The 19904-nt window shown below is 53.3% G+C and overlaps 1 protein-coding gene across 1 annotated transcript in view; it reads left to right on the forward strand.

Moving 5' to 3' along the window:
- Window positions 1–19904, forward strand: part of LOC139239048 (neuroblast differentiation-associated protein AHNAK-like) — a 139486-nt gene that overhangs the window by 8981 nt on the left and 110601 nt on the right. Inside the window, exon 3 of the mRNA XM_070867553.1 lies at window positions 13263–13391. Coding sequence (XP_070723654.1) covers window positions 13263–13391 — 129 coding nt within the window. The remainder of the gene's footprint in view (window positions 1–13262; window positions 13392–19904) is intronic.

Consider the following 19904-nt stretch of genomic DNA (forward strand, 5'->3'; position numbering starts at 1 on the left):
TACCGACACTCCTGCCATAGTGTCTCCTTATTCACTCTATCAAAACCCTTTCTAATTTTGAACACCTGTCAAATCACCCCTTAACCTTCTCGAAGGAGAACGGTCCCAGCCTCCCCAAGTCACTGAAGACACTCATTTAATATAAATGAAAGGAATGTGACAACACAGAGAGTTGTTTGTGGTGACATCATTCGCCCCGAACGCTGGGTAAACCAGCTCTGATCAGATAATGAGCTGGAATTTATTGAGCGCTTCATGCTGGTCATGTGGCCCGGCATCACTTGGGGCCAAGTCTCCTTTCGTTGTGGCACTTGTCTAACCTATTGTGTGTGTTGCAATTTCCCATCAACATGGTGGGACATTGATGGAGCTGGGATATAGCTGTTCCCCGTCTCGCTCGCTCTCTCTCCCCTCACTCCTTCAGTCACTGTCTCTCTCCCTCCATCTCTCTTCCACTCATTCTCTGACTCTCTCTCTTGCTCCTCATCTCTGTCGGTCTGTCTCTCTCTGCCTCTCTCACTCCTTCTCTTTCTCTGTCTCTCTCGCTCTCTCTCTCCACCTCTCTCCCTCTCTCATTCTTTCTTCGCTTCTCTCTCTCTCTCTCCCCCTCTCTCCCTCTCTGCCCCACAGCTTCTCTGCCTCCATCTCTCGCTCTCTTTCTCTGCTGCCCTCTTTTTCTCTCTCTCTCTCTCTCTCTCTCCCTCTCTCTCCCACACTTTCTCTGCCTCCATCTCTCTCCCCCCTTCTCTGACTGTCTCTTTGACTGACTCTCTCTCTCTCTCTCTCTCTATTTCTTTCCCTCTCTGTCGCTCTGATCTCTCCATCTCTCTCTCACTCCTTCTCTCCCTCTCTGTTTATCTCGCCCTCTGTCACTCACTCTTTCTCTCCCTCTCTGTTTATCTCCACCTCTGTCACTCACTCTTTCTCTCCCTCTCTGTTTATCTCCACCTCTGTCACTCTGTCTCTCTCTATCTCTCTCACTCCTCTCTCTCTCTTTATCGCCCCATCTGTCTCTGTCCCTTTCTCTGGTTGCCTGGGGTTACGCAGCACGGATATGTACAAGATACCGATCTGGTGACACATCGCCGAGTGACTCTAATCCTCGGCTTAGAAATCATTCTGGAAACAATAGAAGGCGCGCGGGCGGTAGCTGGCAGGAATGTCGGGGGCACGGAATGGGTCATGTGGCTAGATGGAATCTCTGGGGGCAGCAGGCACATTGGTCCCAGGACAGCGAGACGGGGAGACAATTAAAGAATGACTGCGGGCAAACCGGAGCAATACCGAGCACGGCAACTGGGCTCGTCCCCCCAGAGCTTCCCCGCATCAGTGGGTGACGGCACTGTCCGGAGTGGCACTGTCCGGAGTGGCATTGTCCGTAGTTGGGCACTGTCCGTCATGGTACTGTCCGTCATGGTACTGTCCATCAAGGCACTGTCCGGAGTGGGCACTGTCCGGAGTTGGGCACTGTCCGGGAGTGGTAATGTCCGTCATGGCACTGTCTGGGAGTGGGCACTGTCCGGGAGTGGGCACTGTCTGGAGTTGGGCACTGTACGGAGTGGTAATGTCCGTCATGGCCCTGTCCAGGAGTGGCACTGTCCAGAGTGGCACTGCCCAGGAGTGGGCACTGCTTGGAGCTGGGTACTGCCTGGAGTGGCACTGTCCGGGAGTGGCACTGTCCGGAGCGTGGCACTGTCCGGGAGTGGGCACTGTCTGGAGCGCGGCACTATCTGGCGTGGCACTGTCCGGGAGTGGCACTGTCCGGGAGTGGCACTGCATGGAGTGGCACTGCGATCTGTCTCACAACAGCTGATTGGAGGGGGCCGGGGGGAACGAGGGGTGTCACTAGCCCCGAGCATGGGGGGGATTCAGAGGGGATCTTGCCGTGGGGGGTGTGTGGATCCTGTCCCTTGGGGGTGCGAGCAGCCAGCCACAGGGTGAGGGGGGACTGGGGAAGGTGGAATCCTGCCCCGGGAGCATTGAGTGGGGAAGGTGGGATCCTGCCCCGGGAGCAGTGAGTGGGGAAGGTGGGATCCTGCCCCGGGAGCAGTGAGTCGGGGGGGGAGGGGGGACTGGATCCTACAGCACAACTTCTGTATAATGTGGGCAGGTCAGGCTCAGCTGTGATGCTATCCCTGGTCGCATAGACTTCTAACACTAATTGTCCAGGCACCCACATGAAGAAAATCCACTGGGCAGGGGGCGGAGAGCCATGGGGTGCAAGGGTGAGAGTGCCTGCGCACTTTTGGGGCATATAACCAGAGAAGCCCCCTGTCCCCATCACAGCATCTCCCCATTCTCACAGTGTGCTGACACTCCATATAGTCAATGTTGATGCAATTGATAGCCACTGCACAGTGACGCTAACTCTGGGTAAGTTAGGTGTGAAGGCCAGAACGGGTTCCCAACTGAAGTGGAGCGAGACTCCGTTCTCTGGGAATCCCAGTCCCATTTCATTCGGGGTCAGGGTCGGGGCCAGACTGTGTGCGGCTGCATTCACACTGTGACTAGTGTCAGCGTGAAGCCATGCTCGTAGTGTAACTGCATCCTTAGTGTGAAGTAGGACTTGTAGCGTATATGCACCCTTCGTGTCAGCTGTGGCTCAGTGGGCAGCACTCTTGCCTCTGAGTCAGACGGTTGTGGGTTCGAGTCCCACTCCAGGGACTTGAGCATATAAATCTGGGCTGATACTCCAGTGCAGAGCTGAGGGAGTGCTGCACTGTTGGAGGTGCCGTCTTTCAGATGAGGTGTTAAACCGAGGCCCCGTCTGTTCTCTCAGGTGGATGTAAAAGATCCCATGGGACTATTTTGAAGAAGAGCAGAGGAGTTATCCCCGGTGTCCTGGCCAATATTTATCCCTCAATCAACATCACTAAAAACAGATTATCTGGATCATTATCACATTGCTGTTTGTGGGAGCTTGCTGTGCGCAAATTGGCTTCCTTTCTTTTCTTTCCTTCCTTCCTTCCTTCCCTCGCTTTCTCTCTTTTTCTCTCTTTCTCTCTCTCTCTCTTTCTCTCTCTCTCTTTCTCTCTCCCTCTCTCTCTCACTCGCTTTCTCTTTCTCTCTCTCTCTTTCTCTCTTTTTAACATCGAAGCCACAGTGTAGTGTAAATTTGCCCTCGGTGTGAAGCACCAGTTTGAAGTTTGCCCGTTACTAGTTTGAATCTGCGTCCGTGTCCCAATGTCACACGTCGATTGATGTGATCTGCTGCATTTTTTAGTTCATTACCTTAGGTACCCCTGTGAGGTTCCTCAAGCATTATCTGTGGGAATTTGCTGTCACAGGAAGATGTGGGGCCGTTGACTGTTGCTTTGGCATTGGGTACAGTGATGTTCCGGCGCTGGGTACAGTGATGTAGTGGTTCTGATGTTCCAGTGTTGGGTACAGTGATGTAGTGGTTCTGTTGTTCCAGTGTTGGGTACAGTGAAGCAGTGGTTCTGTTGTTCCAGTGTTGGGTACAGTAATGTAGTGGTTCTGTTGTTCCAGTGTTGGGTACAGTGATGTAGTGGTTCTGTTGTTCCAGTGTTGGGTACAGTGAAGCAGTGGTTCTGTTGTTCCAGTGTTGGGTACAGTGATGTAGTGGTTCTGTTGTTCCAGTGTTGGGTACAGTGATGTAGTGGTTCTGTTGTTCCGGCGTTGGGTACAGTGATGTAGTGGTTCTGTTGTTCCAGTGTTGGCTACAGTGATGTAGTGGTTCTGTTGTTCCAGTGTTGGGTACAGTGATGTAGTGGTTCTGCTGTTCCAGTGTTGGGTACAGTGATGTAGTGGTTCTGTTGTTCCAGTGTTGGGTACAGTGATGTAGTGGTTTTGTTGCTGGGCAGATAATCCACAGAACGCAAGTTCAAATCCCATTTGCTAATTTGAATTCAGCTTAAATCTGGAAATAAAAAGTTGGTATCAGTAAAAGTGAAACTATTAGATTGTCATCAAAACCCATCTGCTTCACTAATGTCCCTCAGGAAATGAAATCTGCTGCCCTTATCTGGTCTGGCCTATATGTGACCCCAGTCCCACACCAACATGGTTGCCGCTGAAATAACTGAACAAGCCACTCCGTTTTATGGGTCAATAAATGCTGGCCTTGCTACCGACGCCCACATCCAATTAAAAATGATCGTAGAATCATAGAAATTAACGGCACAGAAGGAGGCCATTCAGCCCATCGTGTCCACGCCGGCCGAAAAAGAGTTACCCAGCCTACTCCCACTTTCCAGCTCTTGGTCGGTAGCCCTCTAAGTTACGGCACTTCAAGCGCACGTCCAAGTATTTCTTCAATGCGATGAGGGTTGTACCCAGAGGTTCCAGGGAGCGCCAGGCATTTCATCGTCCTGTGCAATTTTACTGTGCAACAGGCCAAGAGTGACCCTGAGTCTCCAATGTTCGGAATGCGGTACTGATTGAAGCACCGATTAACACGGCGCCCATTTGCAACATTGACACTTGAAATTAAATGTCCCGATAGACGACAGGAGTGTATCACATTTCCTGACACACAGAGCCCCGCTACCACACAGCCCATGTATCCTAGCATTTGGAAAGTGGGATTGACTCCAGGGAGGATTGAGTTGTGTACTGATCCCAAGTTTAGAATTAAATTGGATATACAGCACAGAAACAGGCCATTCGGCCCAACCAGTCCATGCTGGTGTTTATGCTCCACTCGAGCCTCCTCCCGTCTGTCCTCATCTAAATCTATCAGCATAACCCTCTATTCCCTTCTCCCCCATATACTTGTCCAGCCTCCCCTTAAATGCATCGATACTATTCGCTTCAACCACTCCCTGTGGCAGCGAGATCCACATTCTCACCACTCTCTGGGCAAAGAAGTTTCTTCTGAATTCCCCATTGGATTTCTTGGTGACGATCTGATATTGATGGCCTCTAGTTATGCTCTTCCCCACAAGTGGAAACATTCTATCTGTATCCACTCGATCAAAACCTTTCATCATTTTAAAGACATTTATTAGGTCACCCCTCAGCCTTCTTTTTTCAAGAGAAAAGAGACCCAGCCTGTTCATCCTTTCCTGATGGGTATAACCTCGCAGTTCTTGTATCATCCTTGTAAATCTTCTCTGCACCCTCTCCAGTGCCTCTATATGCTTTTTATAATATGGCGACCAGAACTGTACGCAATGCTCTAAGTGTGGTCTAATCAAGGTTCAATACAGGTTTAGCAAAACTTCACTATTCAATTCTAGCTCTGGCCTGATCCCAATACTGATCCCGATCCCGATCCCAATCCCAAGCTCTCTTCTGATCCCGATCATGATCCTGATCCCGAGCTCTCTCCTGATCCCAAGCGGTTTGAACTCTGAGCAGTGTGTGTGTGTGTGTGTGTGTGTGTGTGTGTGTGTTTTTTTGGGTAAACTCCCTCATTGTTGAGAACAATCGGCTGTCAGCCTGAGAGGGTTAAACTATTGAAACAGGGCGACAGAGTGTGGAGCCGGGCTTGGAACTGCTGACTCGGAGGATTGTGTTGGACACCCGGGCTGAACATCATGTTCTCATTGTCACACACGGACAGGCAGCCGCTCCATCGGTAACGCTGGGCCTGGTGTTGGGAATCTGGGATATTGGGAGACGCTAGAGCAGCAAGATGTGTGACTACCTTCAGGGTCTCTGCGCAGTCTGGATTCCATCTCATCTCCTAGGTAGGGACCTCATTACACTGCTTCCTTTAGGGAGCTGAGTCTTCGACAGAGGTTCTGTTCACAGTGTCGGAAGATTCTACGAGTGTTTTGTTGGGGCAGTAGTTACGCTCGGCACAGACTGAGGAGGCTGCGGCTCGGGGGGGCGAGGATTCGATGGGGCTAAGGTTTGAACAGGCTCTTCGTGAAGCCAGAGGGTTTGAAGTCCAGGGATTGTGATGGGGTGGAGGTTGAGGGGGTGGGGGCCTGGAGGGGCAGACGTTGGAGGAGCCGAGGGTTTGGAAGGTGGAGGTTTGACAGGATAGGAATTGGAAGCACATGGATTGGAACAGGTAGAGCTTTGAGGAGATGGGACTTGAAGACAGAAAGGCCAAAGGGTGAAGGGGTGGGGTTTGAAGGGCGGAGACTGAAGGGTGGGATTTGAATGGGGGGAGTCTGAGGGGGCGGTGTCTGACGGGAGAGGTAGGGGAGATCTGAGGGGGCGGTGTCTGACGGGAGAGTGGGGGAGACTGAGGGGGCGGTGTCTGACGGGAGAGGTAGGGGAGATCTGAGGGGACGGTGTCTGACGGGAGAGTGGGGGAGTCTGAGGGGGCGGTGTCTGACGGGACAGGGAGGGGAGACTGACGGGGCGGTGTCTGACGGGAGAGTGGGGGAGACTGAGGGGGCGATGTCTGACGGGAGAGGGAGGGGAGACTGAGGGGGCGGTGTCTGACGGGAGAGTGGGGGAGTCTGAGGGGGCGGTGTCTGACGGGAGAGTGGGGGAGACTGAGGGGGCGGTGTCTGACGGGAGGGTGGGGGAGATCTGAGGGGATGGTGTCTGACGGGAGGGTGGGGGAGATCTGAGGGGGCGGTGTCTGACGGGACGGGAGAGTGGGGGAGACTGAGGGGGCGGTGTCTGACGGGAGGGTGGGGGAGATCTGAGGGGGTGGTGTCTGACGGGAGAGTGGGGGAGACTGAGGGGGCGGTGTCTGACGGGAGGGTGGGGGAGATCTGAGGGGATGGTGTCTGACGGGAGGGTGGGGGAGATCTGAGGGGGCGGTGTCTGACGGGAGAGTGGGGGAGACTGAGGGGGCGGTGTCTGACGGGAGGGTGGGGGAGATCTGAGGGGGTGGTGTCTGACGGGAGGGTGGGGGAGATCTGAGGGGGCGGTGTCTGACGGGAGAGGGAGGGGAGACTGAGGGGATGGTGTCTGACGGGAGAGGTAGGGGAGATCTGAGGGGGCGGTGTCTGACGGGACAGGGAGGGGAGACTGAGGGGGCGGTGTCTGACGGGAGAGTGGGGGAGACTGAGGGGGCGGTGTCTGACAGGAGGGTGGGGGAGATCTGAGGGGGCGGTGTCTGACGGGACAGGGAGGGGAGTCTGAGGGGGCGGTGTCTGACGGGAGGGTGGGGGAGATCTGAGGGGGCGGTGTCTGACGGGAGAGTGGGGGAGACTGAGGGGGCGGTGTCTGACGGGAGGGTGGGGGAGATCTGAGGGGGCGGTGTCTGACGGGAGAGTGGGGGAGACTGAGGGGGCGGTGTCTGACAGGAGGGTGGGTGAGATCTGAGGGGGCGGTGTCTGACGGGAGAGTGGGGGAGACTGAGGGGGCGGTGTCTGACGGGAGAGGGAGGGGAGACTGAGGGGGCGGTGTCTGACGGGACAGGGAGGGGAGACTGAGGGGGCGGTGTCTGACGGGAGGGTGGGGGAGATCTGAGGGGGCGGTCTCTGATGATGGGGGGGTGAGTCTGAGGGGATGGTGTCTGATGAAAGGGGGGGAGGCAGGAGTTTGAGAGGAGAGGGGTATGAAGTGGGGTCTGAAGGTGGGGAGGGTGAGTCTGACAGGGGGGAGACTGGCGGGGAATCTGAGGGGGCAGGGGGTTCGGTGGAGTCTGAAGTGGTGGGGGTGGGGGAGGGAGAGTCTGAGAGGGTGAGTCTGAGGGGGTGGGGGAGGGGGAGGGGAAGTCTGAAGGTGAGCGGGTGGGGGTGGGGGAGTCTGAAGGGGTGGGGGAGGGGGTGTCTGAAGGGGGAAGTCTGACAATGGAGGAGATTTGGGGGGAATCTGTGGGGGCAGTGTCTGAAGGGGGGTGGGGAGGGGGCAGTGTCTGAAGGGGGGTGGGGAGGAGGCAGTGTCTGAAGGGGGTGGAGGAGGGGGAGGGGGAGTCTGAGGGGGGAAGTTTGAAAATACTGAGGATGGAAGGGGTTTGAAAAGTTTGGTGGATCTCCGTGATAAAGCACCGTGCCCCGAGGCATGGACGCCGGATTTCCCCCATTTATTCACCCTTTGTGGAGCTGCCATAATCGCACCCTCGACAATTTTAAGCTATGCTCCTGAGACTGCCCAAAGCCGGGAGAGGCGGGGGACGGGCGAGGTGATCTATGCAAGTTGAGAGCCCTTGTCAGCGAGACCCGACTGCAATTGTATCTCAGGCCGGAGTGGGGAAGTAGCTGTCTGTCTCCAGAAGGATCTGCCCCAGAAGAGGCCGAGGGAGCGAGTGTTTCCATTCCGGTATGGTGCCAAGGGGAACAGGAGGTTCCCTGAACCCCACAGGAGAAGTGGAGACCTCACCCACCTGGATATCCCCTCTCCCCTCTCCCCTCTCCCCTCCTCTTCCCCAAAGCGAGACACCCTCGGGTCCCAATCCCACCAATTACCCTCTGTCGGTGTGCGGGCCCTGGAACACTCAATGAGCTGTCCTTGCAGCCAACGTCCCACAGAGAATGAGGTGAGAGGAACATGAGAACTAGGAGCAGGAGTAAGGCATTCGGCCCCTCGAGCCTGCTCCGCCATTCAATAAGATCATGGCTGATCTGATCATGGACTCAGCTCCACTTCCCCGCCCGCTCCCCATAACCCTTGACTCCCGTATCGTTCAAAATCTGTCTATCTCCACCTTAAATATACTCAATGACCCAGCCTCCACAGCTCTTTGGGGCAGAGAATTCCAAAGATTCACGACCCTCTGAGAGAAGAAATTCCTCCTCATCTCCGTTTTAAATGGGCGGCCCCTTATTCTGAACCTATGTCCCCTGGTTCTAAATTCACCCATGAGGGGAAACATCCTCTCTGCATCTACCCTGTCAAGCCCCCTCAGAATCTTATATGTTGCAATAAGATCACCTCTCATTCTTCTAAACTCCAAAGGAGTGAGCCAGTGAGGTGATTGGAATTGCTAATAAAAATGAGTTGGGTGAAGAATGAAATGAATATATTTGTGTGGTGGAGAATTAGCATTGACAAGATGCCAGAGTGAGCTGAGATAAGAATTCAAGTGTTCGGAGCAGGAGTTGGCCATTTGACCCCTCGCGCCTGCTGTGATGGAGTGAGGGAGTGAGATGATACGATCATCGCATTCAGTTCAGGAGAGATTCCAACACCAGACAAAAAAGATAATTTCCCATTAATGTATAATTTACACAGAGGAGCGCTAGCTTGAGCATGTGCTCACAGCTCATGAATCACTCCTGTGCAGTGATTCTCAGAGGAGAATTAAGCTGATGGGACAGTGTAGAGGGAGCTTTACTCTGTATCTAACCCCGTGCTGTACCTGCCCTGGGAGTGTTTGATGGGACAGTGTAGAGGGAGCTTTACTCTGTGTCTAACCCCGTGCTGTACCTGCCCTGGGAGTGTTTGATGGGACAGTGTAGAGGGAGCTTTACTCTGTATCTAACCCCGTGCTGTACCTGCCCTGGGAGTGTTTGATGGGACAGTGTAGAGGGAACTTTACTCTGTATCTAACCTGCGCTGTACCTGACCTGGCAGTGTTTGATTGGACAGTGTAGAGGGAGCTTTACTCTGTATCTAACCCCATGCTGTACCTGCCTTGGGAGTGTTTGATGGGACAGTGCAGAGGGAGCTTTACTCTGTATCTGACCCCATGCTGTACCTGCCCTGGGAGTGTTTGATGGGACAGTGCAGAGGGAGCTTTACTCTGTATCTGACCCCATGCTGTACCTGCCTTGGGAGTGTTTGATGGGACAGTGCAGAGGGAGCTTTACTCTGTATCTGACCCCATGCTGTACCTGCCCTGGGAGTGTTTGATGGGACAGTGCAGAGGGAGCTTTACTCTGTATCTGACCCCATGCTGTACCTGCCCTGGGAGTGTTTGATGGGACAGTGCAGAGGGAGCTTTACTCTGTATCTGACCCCATGCTGTACCTGCCTTGGGAGTGTTTGATGGGACAGTGCAGAGGGAGCTTTACTCTGTATCTGACCCCATGCTGTACCTGCCCTGGGAGTGTTTGATGGGACAGTGCAGAGGGAGCTTTACTCTGTATCTGACCCCATGCTGTACCTGCCTTGGGAGTGTTTGATGGGACACAGCAAAATCCCATAGACAGCAGTGTGATAACGACCAGCTAATCAGTTTTAGTGATGCTGGTTGACGGGTGAATATTGGCCCCAGGACAGCGGGGATAACTCTCCTGCTCCTCTTCGAAATTACCACGGGATCTTTTACGACCACTTGAGAGGGCAGACCGGGGCCTCGGTTTAATGTCTCATCTGAAAGACGGCACCTCCGACAGTGCAGCGCTCCCTCATCATTGTACTGGATGTCAGCCTGGATTTTTGTGCTCGAGTCTCTGGAGTGGGACTCCACGGCCTACCGACCCAGAGGTGGAAGTGTTACCCACCGAGCCACAGCTGATTGCATGTGAATGGACCGGTTTCCCCACACCCCTCCTACTTGCCCACCAGTGGGACCTTCCAGTTCCTATTACTCTCTGCACTCTGGGCCTCGCTGAACGTAATCCAATTTGTTGTAAAATTAGGAGAGCATTTGCCTTGTTTTGGTGATTGGCAGCGGGTTTGAAACTCCCCCAGACATTACTGTGAGCAGTACTGGAGAAAGCAGAAACCCTTCAGGCTCCATCTGAAAGTGTCGGCTAAGGGAATCAATGGCAGTGTCGGGGTCAGCTAGTTTTACAACCAGTCAGCATTACACTGAGCACAAATCGATGAGAGATTGGGAACGATCACCCCAGGAGAGCAAACTCTGATCGGTGTGGGTAGGGGAGTCCGAATTTCCCTGCTTTTCTTCCCTCGTGACTGAGCTCTTCCGAAGAGCAGAGGGAGCTTGCTTAAAACGTGACCTGCCTTTAATAAATGTCCCCGGGCTGTTTCTGGTACCACACTCAGTGACTGAACATACCAGGAAAGGGTAACATTCATCAGGCAGAAACCCAACTAACCAGAAATGGAGCAAGTTATAAACTATCGTTTCTCAGGAATTCTCTGGAAATGAAATGCAGCTAAATATTTATGACATCTAGCGAGTAATTCTTCAAAAATGACTGGGCGGAATTAAACAAGACTCGCCTTGGCAGTGCGGGCCCAGAGTATTAGGGGGACCTACAGCCTGAAACACTGCTCCCTCTCTCTCCCCGAGAATGCTGAAATTCCAGTGTCAACGCATTTTCATTCAAAGGCCAATCTTTCTGTTGCTGCAGAGCAAGGCAGAGCGAGGCATCAGTGTTAGGGTTAACTACACAGCTGTCACACAGGAACGTCGTAAGTCGAAATGAACCGAGGACTATCGTAGGTAGGAATGTGAGAAGGTAGAAAGATTGTGTGAGTAGGAAGATAAGAATTTAGGAATATTGTATCGAGGAATGTAAGACCATAGAGGCATTGTTAATGGGGACATCGTGAACAGGAATATAATAATAAAGGAATATGAGCATTAGTCCTGAATTTGCTCCTCTGTTACGACAGACATAACGCAAGTGGGATTCCACCAGAAGCCTTGACTAAAAACAGAAAATGCTAAAGTACTCAGCGGGCTGGGCACTGTGGAGAGAGAAACAGAGTTAACGTTTCAGGTCGGTGACCCTTCGTCAGGACTGGAAAACGTTAGAGATGTGACAGGTTGTAAGTAAGTGCAAGGGGTAGGGAAAGGGGGGAGGGGAGGAAAGAACACAAGGGAAGGTCTGTGATAGGGTGGAAGGCAGGAGAGATTAGAGACAAAAGGGATGATGGTGCGAGGCAAAAGGAGATGGTAATGGGACAAGTAAATGGACCAAAGATGGGCCTGTAGGGGGTGTAAATGGAAATGGCAGAATCATCAACAGCAGCCACGCAGAAAAATAGGGACAGAGGTTATGATCTGAAATTGTTGAACTCGATGGTGAGTCCTGAAGGCTGTAGAGAAAGTGGGACATGATGATCCCGGACTTACGCCGGAGCGTCCAATGGACATGTTTGGGAGACAGAGTCTCTGCCTGTCCCAAACTGGGCCATTTCCGGGGGAGGGGGCGCGGGGGGGGCGGGTCGACGAGTGAGACTTCTGCGACTGAAAGATCTCACTGCCTCGGTCTCAATGGGACCAGGAGCAGAGTGAGAGGGAAGGATCGGCTCTGCAGAGAGAAGAAAGACTTGCATTTCTATAGCGCCTTTCACGTCCACCGGACGTCTCAAGGCGCTTTACACCCAGTGAAGTACTTTTGGAGGTGCAGCCGCTGTTGTAATGTGGGAAACGCGGCAGCCAATCTGCGCACAGCAAGCTCCCACAAACAGCAACGTGATAACGACCAGATCACCTGTTTTAGCGATGTTGGGTTGAGGTATGAATATTGGCCAGGAGACCATGCGGGAACTCCCCCTGCTCTTATTCAAAATGCTGCCGTGGGATCTTTTACGTCCACCTGAGAGAGCAGACGGGGCCTCGGTTTAACGTCTCATCCGAAAGACGGCACCTCCGACAGTGCGGCGCTCCCTCAGCACTGCACTGGGAGTGTCAGCCTGGATTTTGTGCACAAGTCTCCTGGAGTGAGGTTTTGCTACCCACCGAGCCATGACTGACACCTTGTCCTGCAGTCTTATATTCGTCTGTTGCTCGCTGCCCCACATCTCCAGCCTCTGGTCTCTCCGATTTGGTCTTACTGTGCACTACCATTGACCCAGCTCTGCTGCACTCCCTACAATTCTCTCTCCACCTCTCCTCGTCCCTCTCCATTAAAAATAAACCTTAGGTCTTGTTGACCGAGGTTTATGTCGACCTGCCCGACCCGTGGCTCACTGGCAATCCCCTCACTGCCCGTGTGGCACGTTGAGATGCTTTCTCTGTCAAAGATGCCACCAAGGCCTTGCTGGGAGGCTGGGCTATTGAATAGATTTAAGGTGGAGATAGATTTTTGAATGATAAACGCATCCAGGGTTATGGAGAGCGGGCGGGGACGTGGAGTTGAGGCCAAGATCAGATCAGCCATGGCGGAGCAGGCTCGAGGGGCCGATTGGCCAATTCCTGCTCCTTGTTCTTATGTCCTTGTGCTGGGTTGGTGTTGAAAGAGTTAACGTGCTGAGCAAACGGCTGGTCTATTTTTAATAAAGTTGAGCAGTTAGCTGTTTTCCTTTAAGGTGGCGAGTTGGTGGGGATCTTCAAGCCTGCCCCAGGAGGGGTGTAAGGTTTGGAAATAGTTGGGCTAATTGCAGCTGTGCAAGTTCTGCTGGCCTGCAGCAGCTGAGGACAGAGGGCAGGCAGTCAGCAGTCTTCAGAACTGCCGAAGACTTCGGTGAGGATTGGCAGCTTGTGCACCCCCCCACTCAGCCTGATGTCAGACAGGCCTGAGCCAATAGTCAGAGGGGCCCACCTCCCGGGGCTGTGACCAGCATCGCCTCCTCACTCACTCACACAGGCGCTTGTTGCTGCCTGGCTGGCTGGTCCGTCCCGACACACAGAGTGTGCAGGGCGTCACAGGGGGTCTGCAGCTTCAGCCTGCTCTCCAGGGCAGTTCCCACACCGCACAGGAGATACGACGGAGAAGGTAAACTGAGACATTCCGTTTTTCCATGGCGTAACTTTTTTTTTTTAACTCCAATGGCTTATTTTTTTTTAAATTGGCCCCGAGCGGGTTCACACTTCCTGAAGAGTTGCGTCGTCCCCTGATGCTGGGGTCTGGAGCCGCTTTAAGTCTCGGGATGTGATGCTCTTCAACCCCTCGCAGTTCTTTTTTACGAAGGTGAAAGGTTTGATCGAATCGCATCTGGTTTTGATTGAGCGTTTAGCATTTTGCTTTAAAATTGTGCACCAAGGCTGCTGTCCTCGTGGAGTCAGCGCAAGCCTCTTACTCCGCACCCAACATTCGTTTCCCCTGCAAACCAGTCGCTATTCACTGCCACAGGCAGGATGTGGGACTCGCCAGCCCATCACAGCGGAGGAGGGCGTTAGGACCCTCTGAGATCCTGAGCGTTATCAGTAACCCCTCCTGGAATGTGCACGGGGCTGAGGATAGGTTGGGGTTCTGCTGTGATGCACTCCATAGCTGAATATCCAGCCAACGCTCAGTTGCACAGGATGGTCAATAGGAAAGCAACTAGAGAGATACCATCACCTGTGGAATCTGTACCCCAGTGAGAGTCAGTGTGTGTGGGACCCGTACCCCAGTGGGGAGTCAGTGTGTGTGGGACCCATACCCCAGTGAGAGTCAGTGTGTGTGGGACTGTACCCCAGTGAGAGTCAGTGTGTGTGGGACTGTACCCCAGTGAGAGTCAGTGTGTGTGGGACTGTACCCCAGTGAGAGTCAGTGTGTGTGGGACCCATACCCCAGTGAGAGTCAGTGTGTGTGGGACCCGTTGCCAAGTGAGAGTCAGTGTGTGTGGAACCCGTACCCCAGTGAGAGTCAGTGTGGGTGGGACTGTACCCCAGTGAGAGTCAGTGTGTGTGGGACCTATACCCCAGTGAGAGTCAGTGTGTGTGGGACTGTACCCCAGTGAGAGTCAGTGTGTGTGGGACCCGTACCCCAATGAGAGTCAGAGTGTGTGGGACCCGTACCCCAGTGAGAGTCAGTGTGTGTGGGACTGTACCCCAATGAGAGTCAGTGCCTATGGAACCCATACCCCAGTGAGAGTCAGTGTGTTGTGATCCGTACTCCAGTGAGAGTCAGTGTGTGTGGGACTCGTACCCTAGTGAGAGTCAGTGTGTGTGGGACCCGTACCCCAGTGAGAGTCAGTGTGTGTGGGACCCGTACCCCAGTGAGAGTCAGTGTGTGTGGGACCCATACCCCAGTGAGAGTCAGTGTGTGTGGGACTGTACCCCAGTGAGAGTCAGTGTGTGTGGGACTGTACCCCAGTGAGAGTCAGTGTGTGTGGGACTGTACCCCAGTGAGAGTCAGTGTGTGTGGAACCCATACCCCAGTGAGAGTCAGTGTGTGTGGGACCCGTTGCCAAGTGAGAGTCAGTGTGTGTGGAACCCGTACCCCAGTGAGAGTCAGTGTGGGTGGGACTGTACCCCAGTGAGAGTCAGTGTGTGTGGGACCTATACCCCAGTGAGAATCAGTGTGTGTGGGACTGTACCCCAGTGAGAGTCAGTGTGTGTGGGACCCGTACCCCAATGAGAGTCAGAGTGTGTGGGACCCGTACCCCAGTGAGAGTCAGTGTGTGTGGGACTGTACCCCAATGAGAGTCAGTGCCTATGGAACCATACCCCAGTGAGAGTCAGTGTGTTGTGATCCGTACTCCAGTGAGAGTCAGTGTGTGTGGGACCCGTACCCTAGTGAGAGTCAGTGTGTGTGGGACCCGTACCCCAGTGAGAGTCAGTGTGTGTGGGACCCGTACCCCAGTGAGAGTCAGTGTGTGTGGGACCCGTACCCTAGTGAGAGACGGTGTCTGTGGGACCCGTACCCCAGTGAGAGTCAGTGTGTGTGGGACCCGTACCCTAGTGAGAGTCAGTGTGTGTGGGACCCGTACCCCAGTGAGAGTCAGTGTGTGTGGGACTGTACCCCAATGAGAGTCAGTGCCTGTGGAACCCATACCCCACTGAGAGTCAGTGTGTTGTGATCCGTACTCCAGTGAGAGTCAGTGTGTGTGGGACCCGTACCCTAGTGAGAGTCAGTGTGTGTGGGACCCGTACCCCAGTGAGAGTCAGTGTGTGTGGGACCCGTACCCTAGTGAGAGACGGTGTGTGTGGGACCCGTACCCCAGTGAGAGTCAGTGTGTGTGGGACTGTACCCCAATGAGAGTCAGTGCCTGTGGAACCCATACCCCAGTGAGAGTCAGTGCCTGTGGAACCCATACCCCAGTGAGAGTCAGTGTGTTGTGATCCGTACTCCAGTGAGAGTCAGTGTGTGTGGGACCCGTACCCCAGTGAGAGTCGGTGTGTGTGGGACTGCACCCCAGTGAGAGTCAGTGTGTGTGGGACCCGTACCCCAGTGAGAGTCAGTGTGTCTGGGACCTATACCCCAGTGAGAGTCAATGTGTGTGGGACCCGTACCCCAGTGAGAGTCGGTGTGTGTGGGACTGCACCCCAGTGAGAGTCAGTGTGTGTGGGAACCGTACCCCAGTGAGAGTCAGTGTGTGTGGGACTGTACCCCAGTGAGAGTCAGTGTGTGTGGGACTGTACCCCAGTGAGAGTCAGTGTGTGTGGGACTGTACCCCAGTGAGAGTCAGTGTGTGTGGGACTGTACCCCAGTGAGAGTCAGTGTGTCTGGGACCTATACCCCAGTGAGAGTCAATGTGTGTGGGACCCGTACCCCAGTGAGAGTCGGTGTGTGTGGGACTGCACCCCAGTGAGAGTCAGTGTGTGTGGGAACCGTACCCCAGTGAGAGTCAGTGTGTGTGGGACTGTACCCCAGTGAGAGTCAGTGTGTGTGGGACTGTACCCCAGTGAGAGTCAGTGTGTGTGGGACTGTACCCCAGTGAGAGTCAGTGTGTGTGGGACTGTACCCCAGTGAGAGTCAATGTGTGTGGGACTGTACCCCAGTGAGAGTCAGTGTGTGTGGGACTGTACCCCAGTGAGAGACAGTGCAATATGTAAGAGTAAAGATGTGGCGGGGTAAATCAGCAGAGAATGGAAAGTTATTGGCAGGGACCCCAAGCCGAACATGTTTATTGGGAAAGGGTTTCATATTCATGTGAATCTCTGCATCCAATCCACTGGTGCAGCAATATGTGCACCCCTGGGAGGAGGGAATCAGACTCGATGTCAGTGTGAGTGACAGGGCTCCTGGACTGGACGGGTCTCGGGCGATGCTCTGGGCGGAGCTCAGACCAGTGAGTCATCACCTGTTACGAGCTGTGATGTGATGGCTGAGATATGAGTTCTTTTTACATGTGGGAAATGAAGGTTAAGTGAGCTTAGGATAAGGGCTCAGCCATTTAAGAAAGGGGAAGGTCTGTGATAGGGTGGAAGACAGGAGAGATTAAATGACAAAAGAGATGATGGTGCAAGGCATCATCATCATCATGGGCAGTCCCTCGAAATTGAGGAAGACTTGTTTCCACTCTAAAAGTGAGTTCTCAGGTGGCTGAACAGTCCAACACAAGAATCACAGTCTCTGTCACAGGTGGGACAGACAGTGGTTGAAGGAAAGGGTGGGTGGGACTGGTTTGCCGCACGCTCCTTCCGCTGCCTGCACTTGATTTCTGCACGCTCTCGGCGACGAGACTCGAGGTGCTCAGCGCACTCCCGGATGCACTTCCTCCACTCGGGGCGGTCTTTGGCCAGGGACTCCCAGGTGTCAGTGGGGATGTTGCATTTTATCAAGGAGCCTTTGAGGGTGTCCTTGTAACGTTTCCTCTGCCCACCTGGGACTCGCTTGCCGTGTAGGAGTTCCGAGTAGAGAGCTCGCTTTGGGAGTCCCGTGTCGGGCATGTGAACAATGTGGCCTGCCCAGCGGAGCTGATCGAATGTGGTCAGTGCATCGATGCTGGGGATGTTGGCCTGATGTAAGACAACAGGGAATGGTAATGGGACGAGTAAAGAAACAGGAGATGGGTCTAGAGGAGGTGTTAATAACAGGAGCAGGAGCAGTGTCCGAGAAAATGGGGCTCGAGGTTTGATCTGTATTTGTTGAACTCGAGTCTGGAAGGCTGTAACGTGCCTGATCTAAAGATGCGGGGTTGGATTATCGGCTTTTGAGTGTTCGGAACGGTAATGGCAGCAGGGCGATCCTGATACCGCCTGGAAAAAGTTTGTGCCCTCGTCTGCAAAATTCGCCAAAAAATGAGGCTCTATGATCGGGGGCGCAAAATCAGGCCTTACACACTGACCTTGTAAGGACACTGTAATGGCAGATTAAACTGACGATTTCAAGTCGGAGCTTCACGCACCGTGCTGTGCGCAACCGTTGCAGTCAGTGCGACCTGCGATGTATGATCCTCCTCCCTCCATTTAAATACGCTGCCAATACCGCCTGCTGCACCCTGGGAACTTGGTTTTTCAGACGTTTCCTGGGGCAGGCGTTAAATGAGGTGTTGGGGCCTAATATTTCATCCAGGGCGCTAGCTCAGCGTTGCACAATGATTGACGTCACATCTCAGTGAAACTAGAGGACGGGGCGGTAAATTTTTGTGCCGCGGCAAACCATGAGCCGAATTTGCCGGCCAGGCGGTAAAAGCTAGACACCCACCGTAACGCCGAGAAACACCCTTTACCGCAACTCCGGGGCGCTAACAGAGGTGCTGTTCCTCGAGCTTCAATTAATCGTCATTGGAATAGTGTAGGAGGCTGAGGTCAGAGTGGGAATGGGGCAGAGAATTCCTGACATATTCCTGACTGTGTCAGTGTCATAATCTGTTCTTTACCCACAGTCAGTGCTGGGGCACTCAGTCCTGTTATCATCATCATCATGGGCAGTCCCTCGAACGAGGATGACTTGCTTCCACATGAGTTCACAGATGTTGCAATGAAGGACCCGATGTTCCAGTCCTGAACTCCAGTTGAGGGGGTGGAAGATGCCTGTGCGTGGATTTTTTTTAACGTGTGGTGACCGTTGCACACCACACGGACTTGACAGAGCTCGGCCTTTATCCAGTGGCAAGGGTAACCAAGACGACTGGAGACCTGCTCTGCTGCACGGACCTAGTGTGCACACATATCGCAGTGTGGGCTGGCTTCTCGTCATGACTGAAACTTCTCATCCTGTGTAAATATAGGGAGCACGAAAGATGCTGAAAGCTGTGTGGCTGAATAGAGGACGGCTGGGGATCAAATGCAGAACTCCCCGAGAGTGTGAGTGCAGCTAAAGCCCGAGAAAGACCAACAGCACTTTGAATTTTATTAATAGAGTCACAGAGCACGACTGGAAAGAGCTTCTGATAAATTTCTACAAGGCAGTGCTTAGGCCACAGATAGAATCTGGCAAAAAAAAAACATATCTTTTGCTCCACAACCAAATTCCCTTTCCCCTATTTTTTAATAATTAAAATATCCCACAATTAGAACGCTCATAAATTTAAGACAATGTAGCATTCCCCTTGGACTCTGCTGTTTAGGGAGGTGTTTGCGCCAGGAGGACGGGCAGGAAACAACAACAAAGAGGCAGGCAGGTGTGTACCATCTACAGTTGAGGCTACGGAGGGATTTGAAAGCAAGGGGGATAATGTTAAAATCGAGGCGTTGCCGGACCGGGAGCCAATGTAGATCAGCGAGCACAGGGGGTGATGGGTGAGCAGGACTTGGTGCGCGTTAGGACACGGGCAGCCCAGTTTTCGGATCACCTCTGGTTTATGTAGGGGAGAATGTGGGAGGCCGGCCAGGAGTGTTTTTGGATGAACTCAAGATTATGGAGTTGGGAGGCCCCCTAAGCAAGCATTGGAATAGTCGAGTCTAGAGGTAAAAGAGGCACGGATGAGGGTTTCAGCAGCAGATGAGTTGGGGCAAGGGCGGAGACAGCAATGTTGTTGAAGTGGAAGTAGGGGTTATGTCTGCACTTGGGGAGGGCTACCAAGGCAAGGGAGTACACAATAAATGGTAGGACACTGAGAAGTGTAGAGGAACAGTGGGACCTTGGAGTGCAGGTCCACAGATCCCTGAAGGTAGCAGGATAGACAAGGTGGTTAAGAAGGCATACGGGATACCTGCCTTTATTAGTCGAGGCATAGAATACAAGAGCGGGGAGGTTATGCTTGAACTGTATAAAACACCAGTTAGCCCACTGCTAGAGTACTGTGTGCAGTTCTGGTCAACACATTACAGGAAAGATGTGATTGCACTGGAGAGGGTGCAGAGGATTTACGAGGATATTGCCGGGACTGGAGAATTTTAACAATGAGAAAAGACTGGCTAGGCTGGGGTTGTTTTCCTTGGAACAGAGGAGGCTGAGGGGAGATTTAATTGAGGTGTATAAAATTATGAGGGGCCTAGATAGAGTGGATAGGAAGGACATATTTCCCTCAGCAGAGGGGTCAACAACCAGGGGGCATAGATTTAAAGTAATTGATAGGAGGGTTAGAGGGGATTTGAGGAGAATTTTTTTCACCCAGAGGGTGGTGGGGGTCTGGAATTCACTGCCTGAAAGGGTGGTAGAGGCAGAAACCCTCATTGCATTTAAAAAGTACTT

The sequence above is a fragment of the Pristiophorus japonicus genome, chromosome 26 (assembly GCF_044704955.1).
Source record: "Pristiophorus japonicus isolate sPriJap1 chromosome 26, sPriJap1.hap1, whole genome shotgun sequence".
NCBI classification, from domain to species: Eukaryota; Metazoa; Chordata; class Chondrichthyes; family Pristiophoridae; genus Pristiophorus; species Pristiophorus japonicus.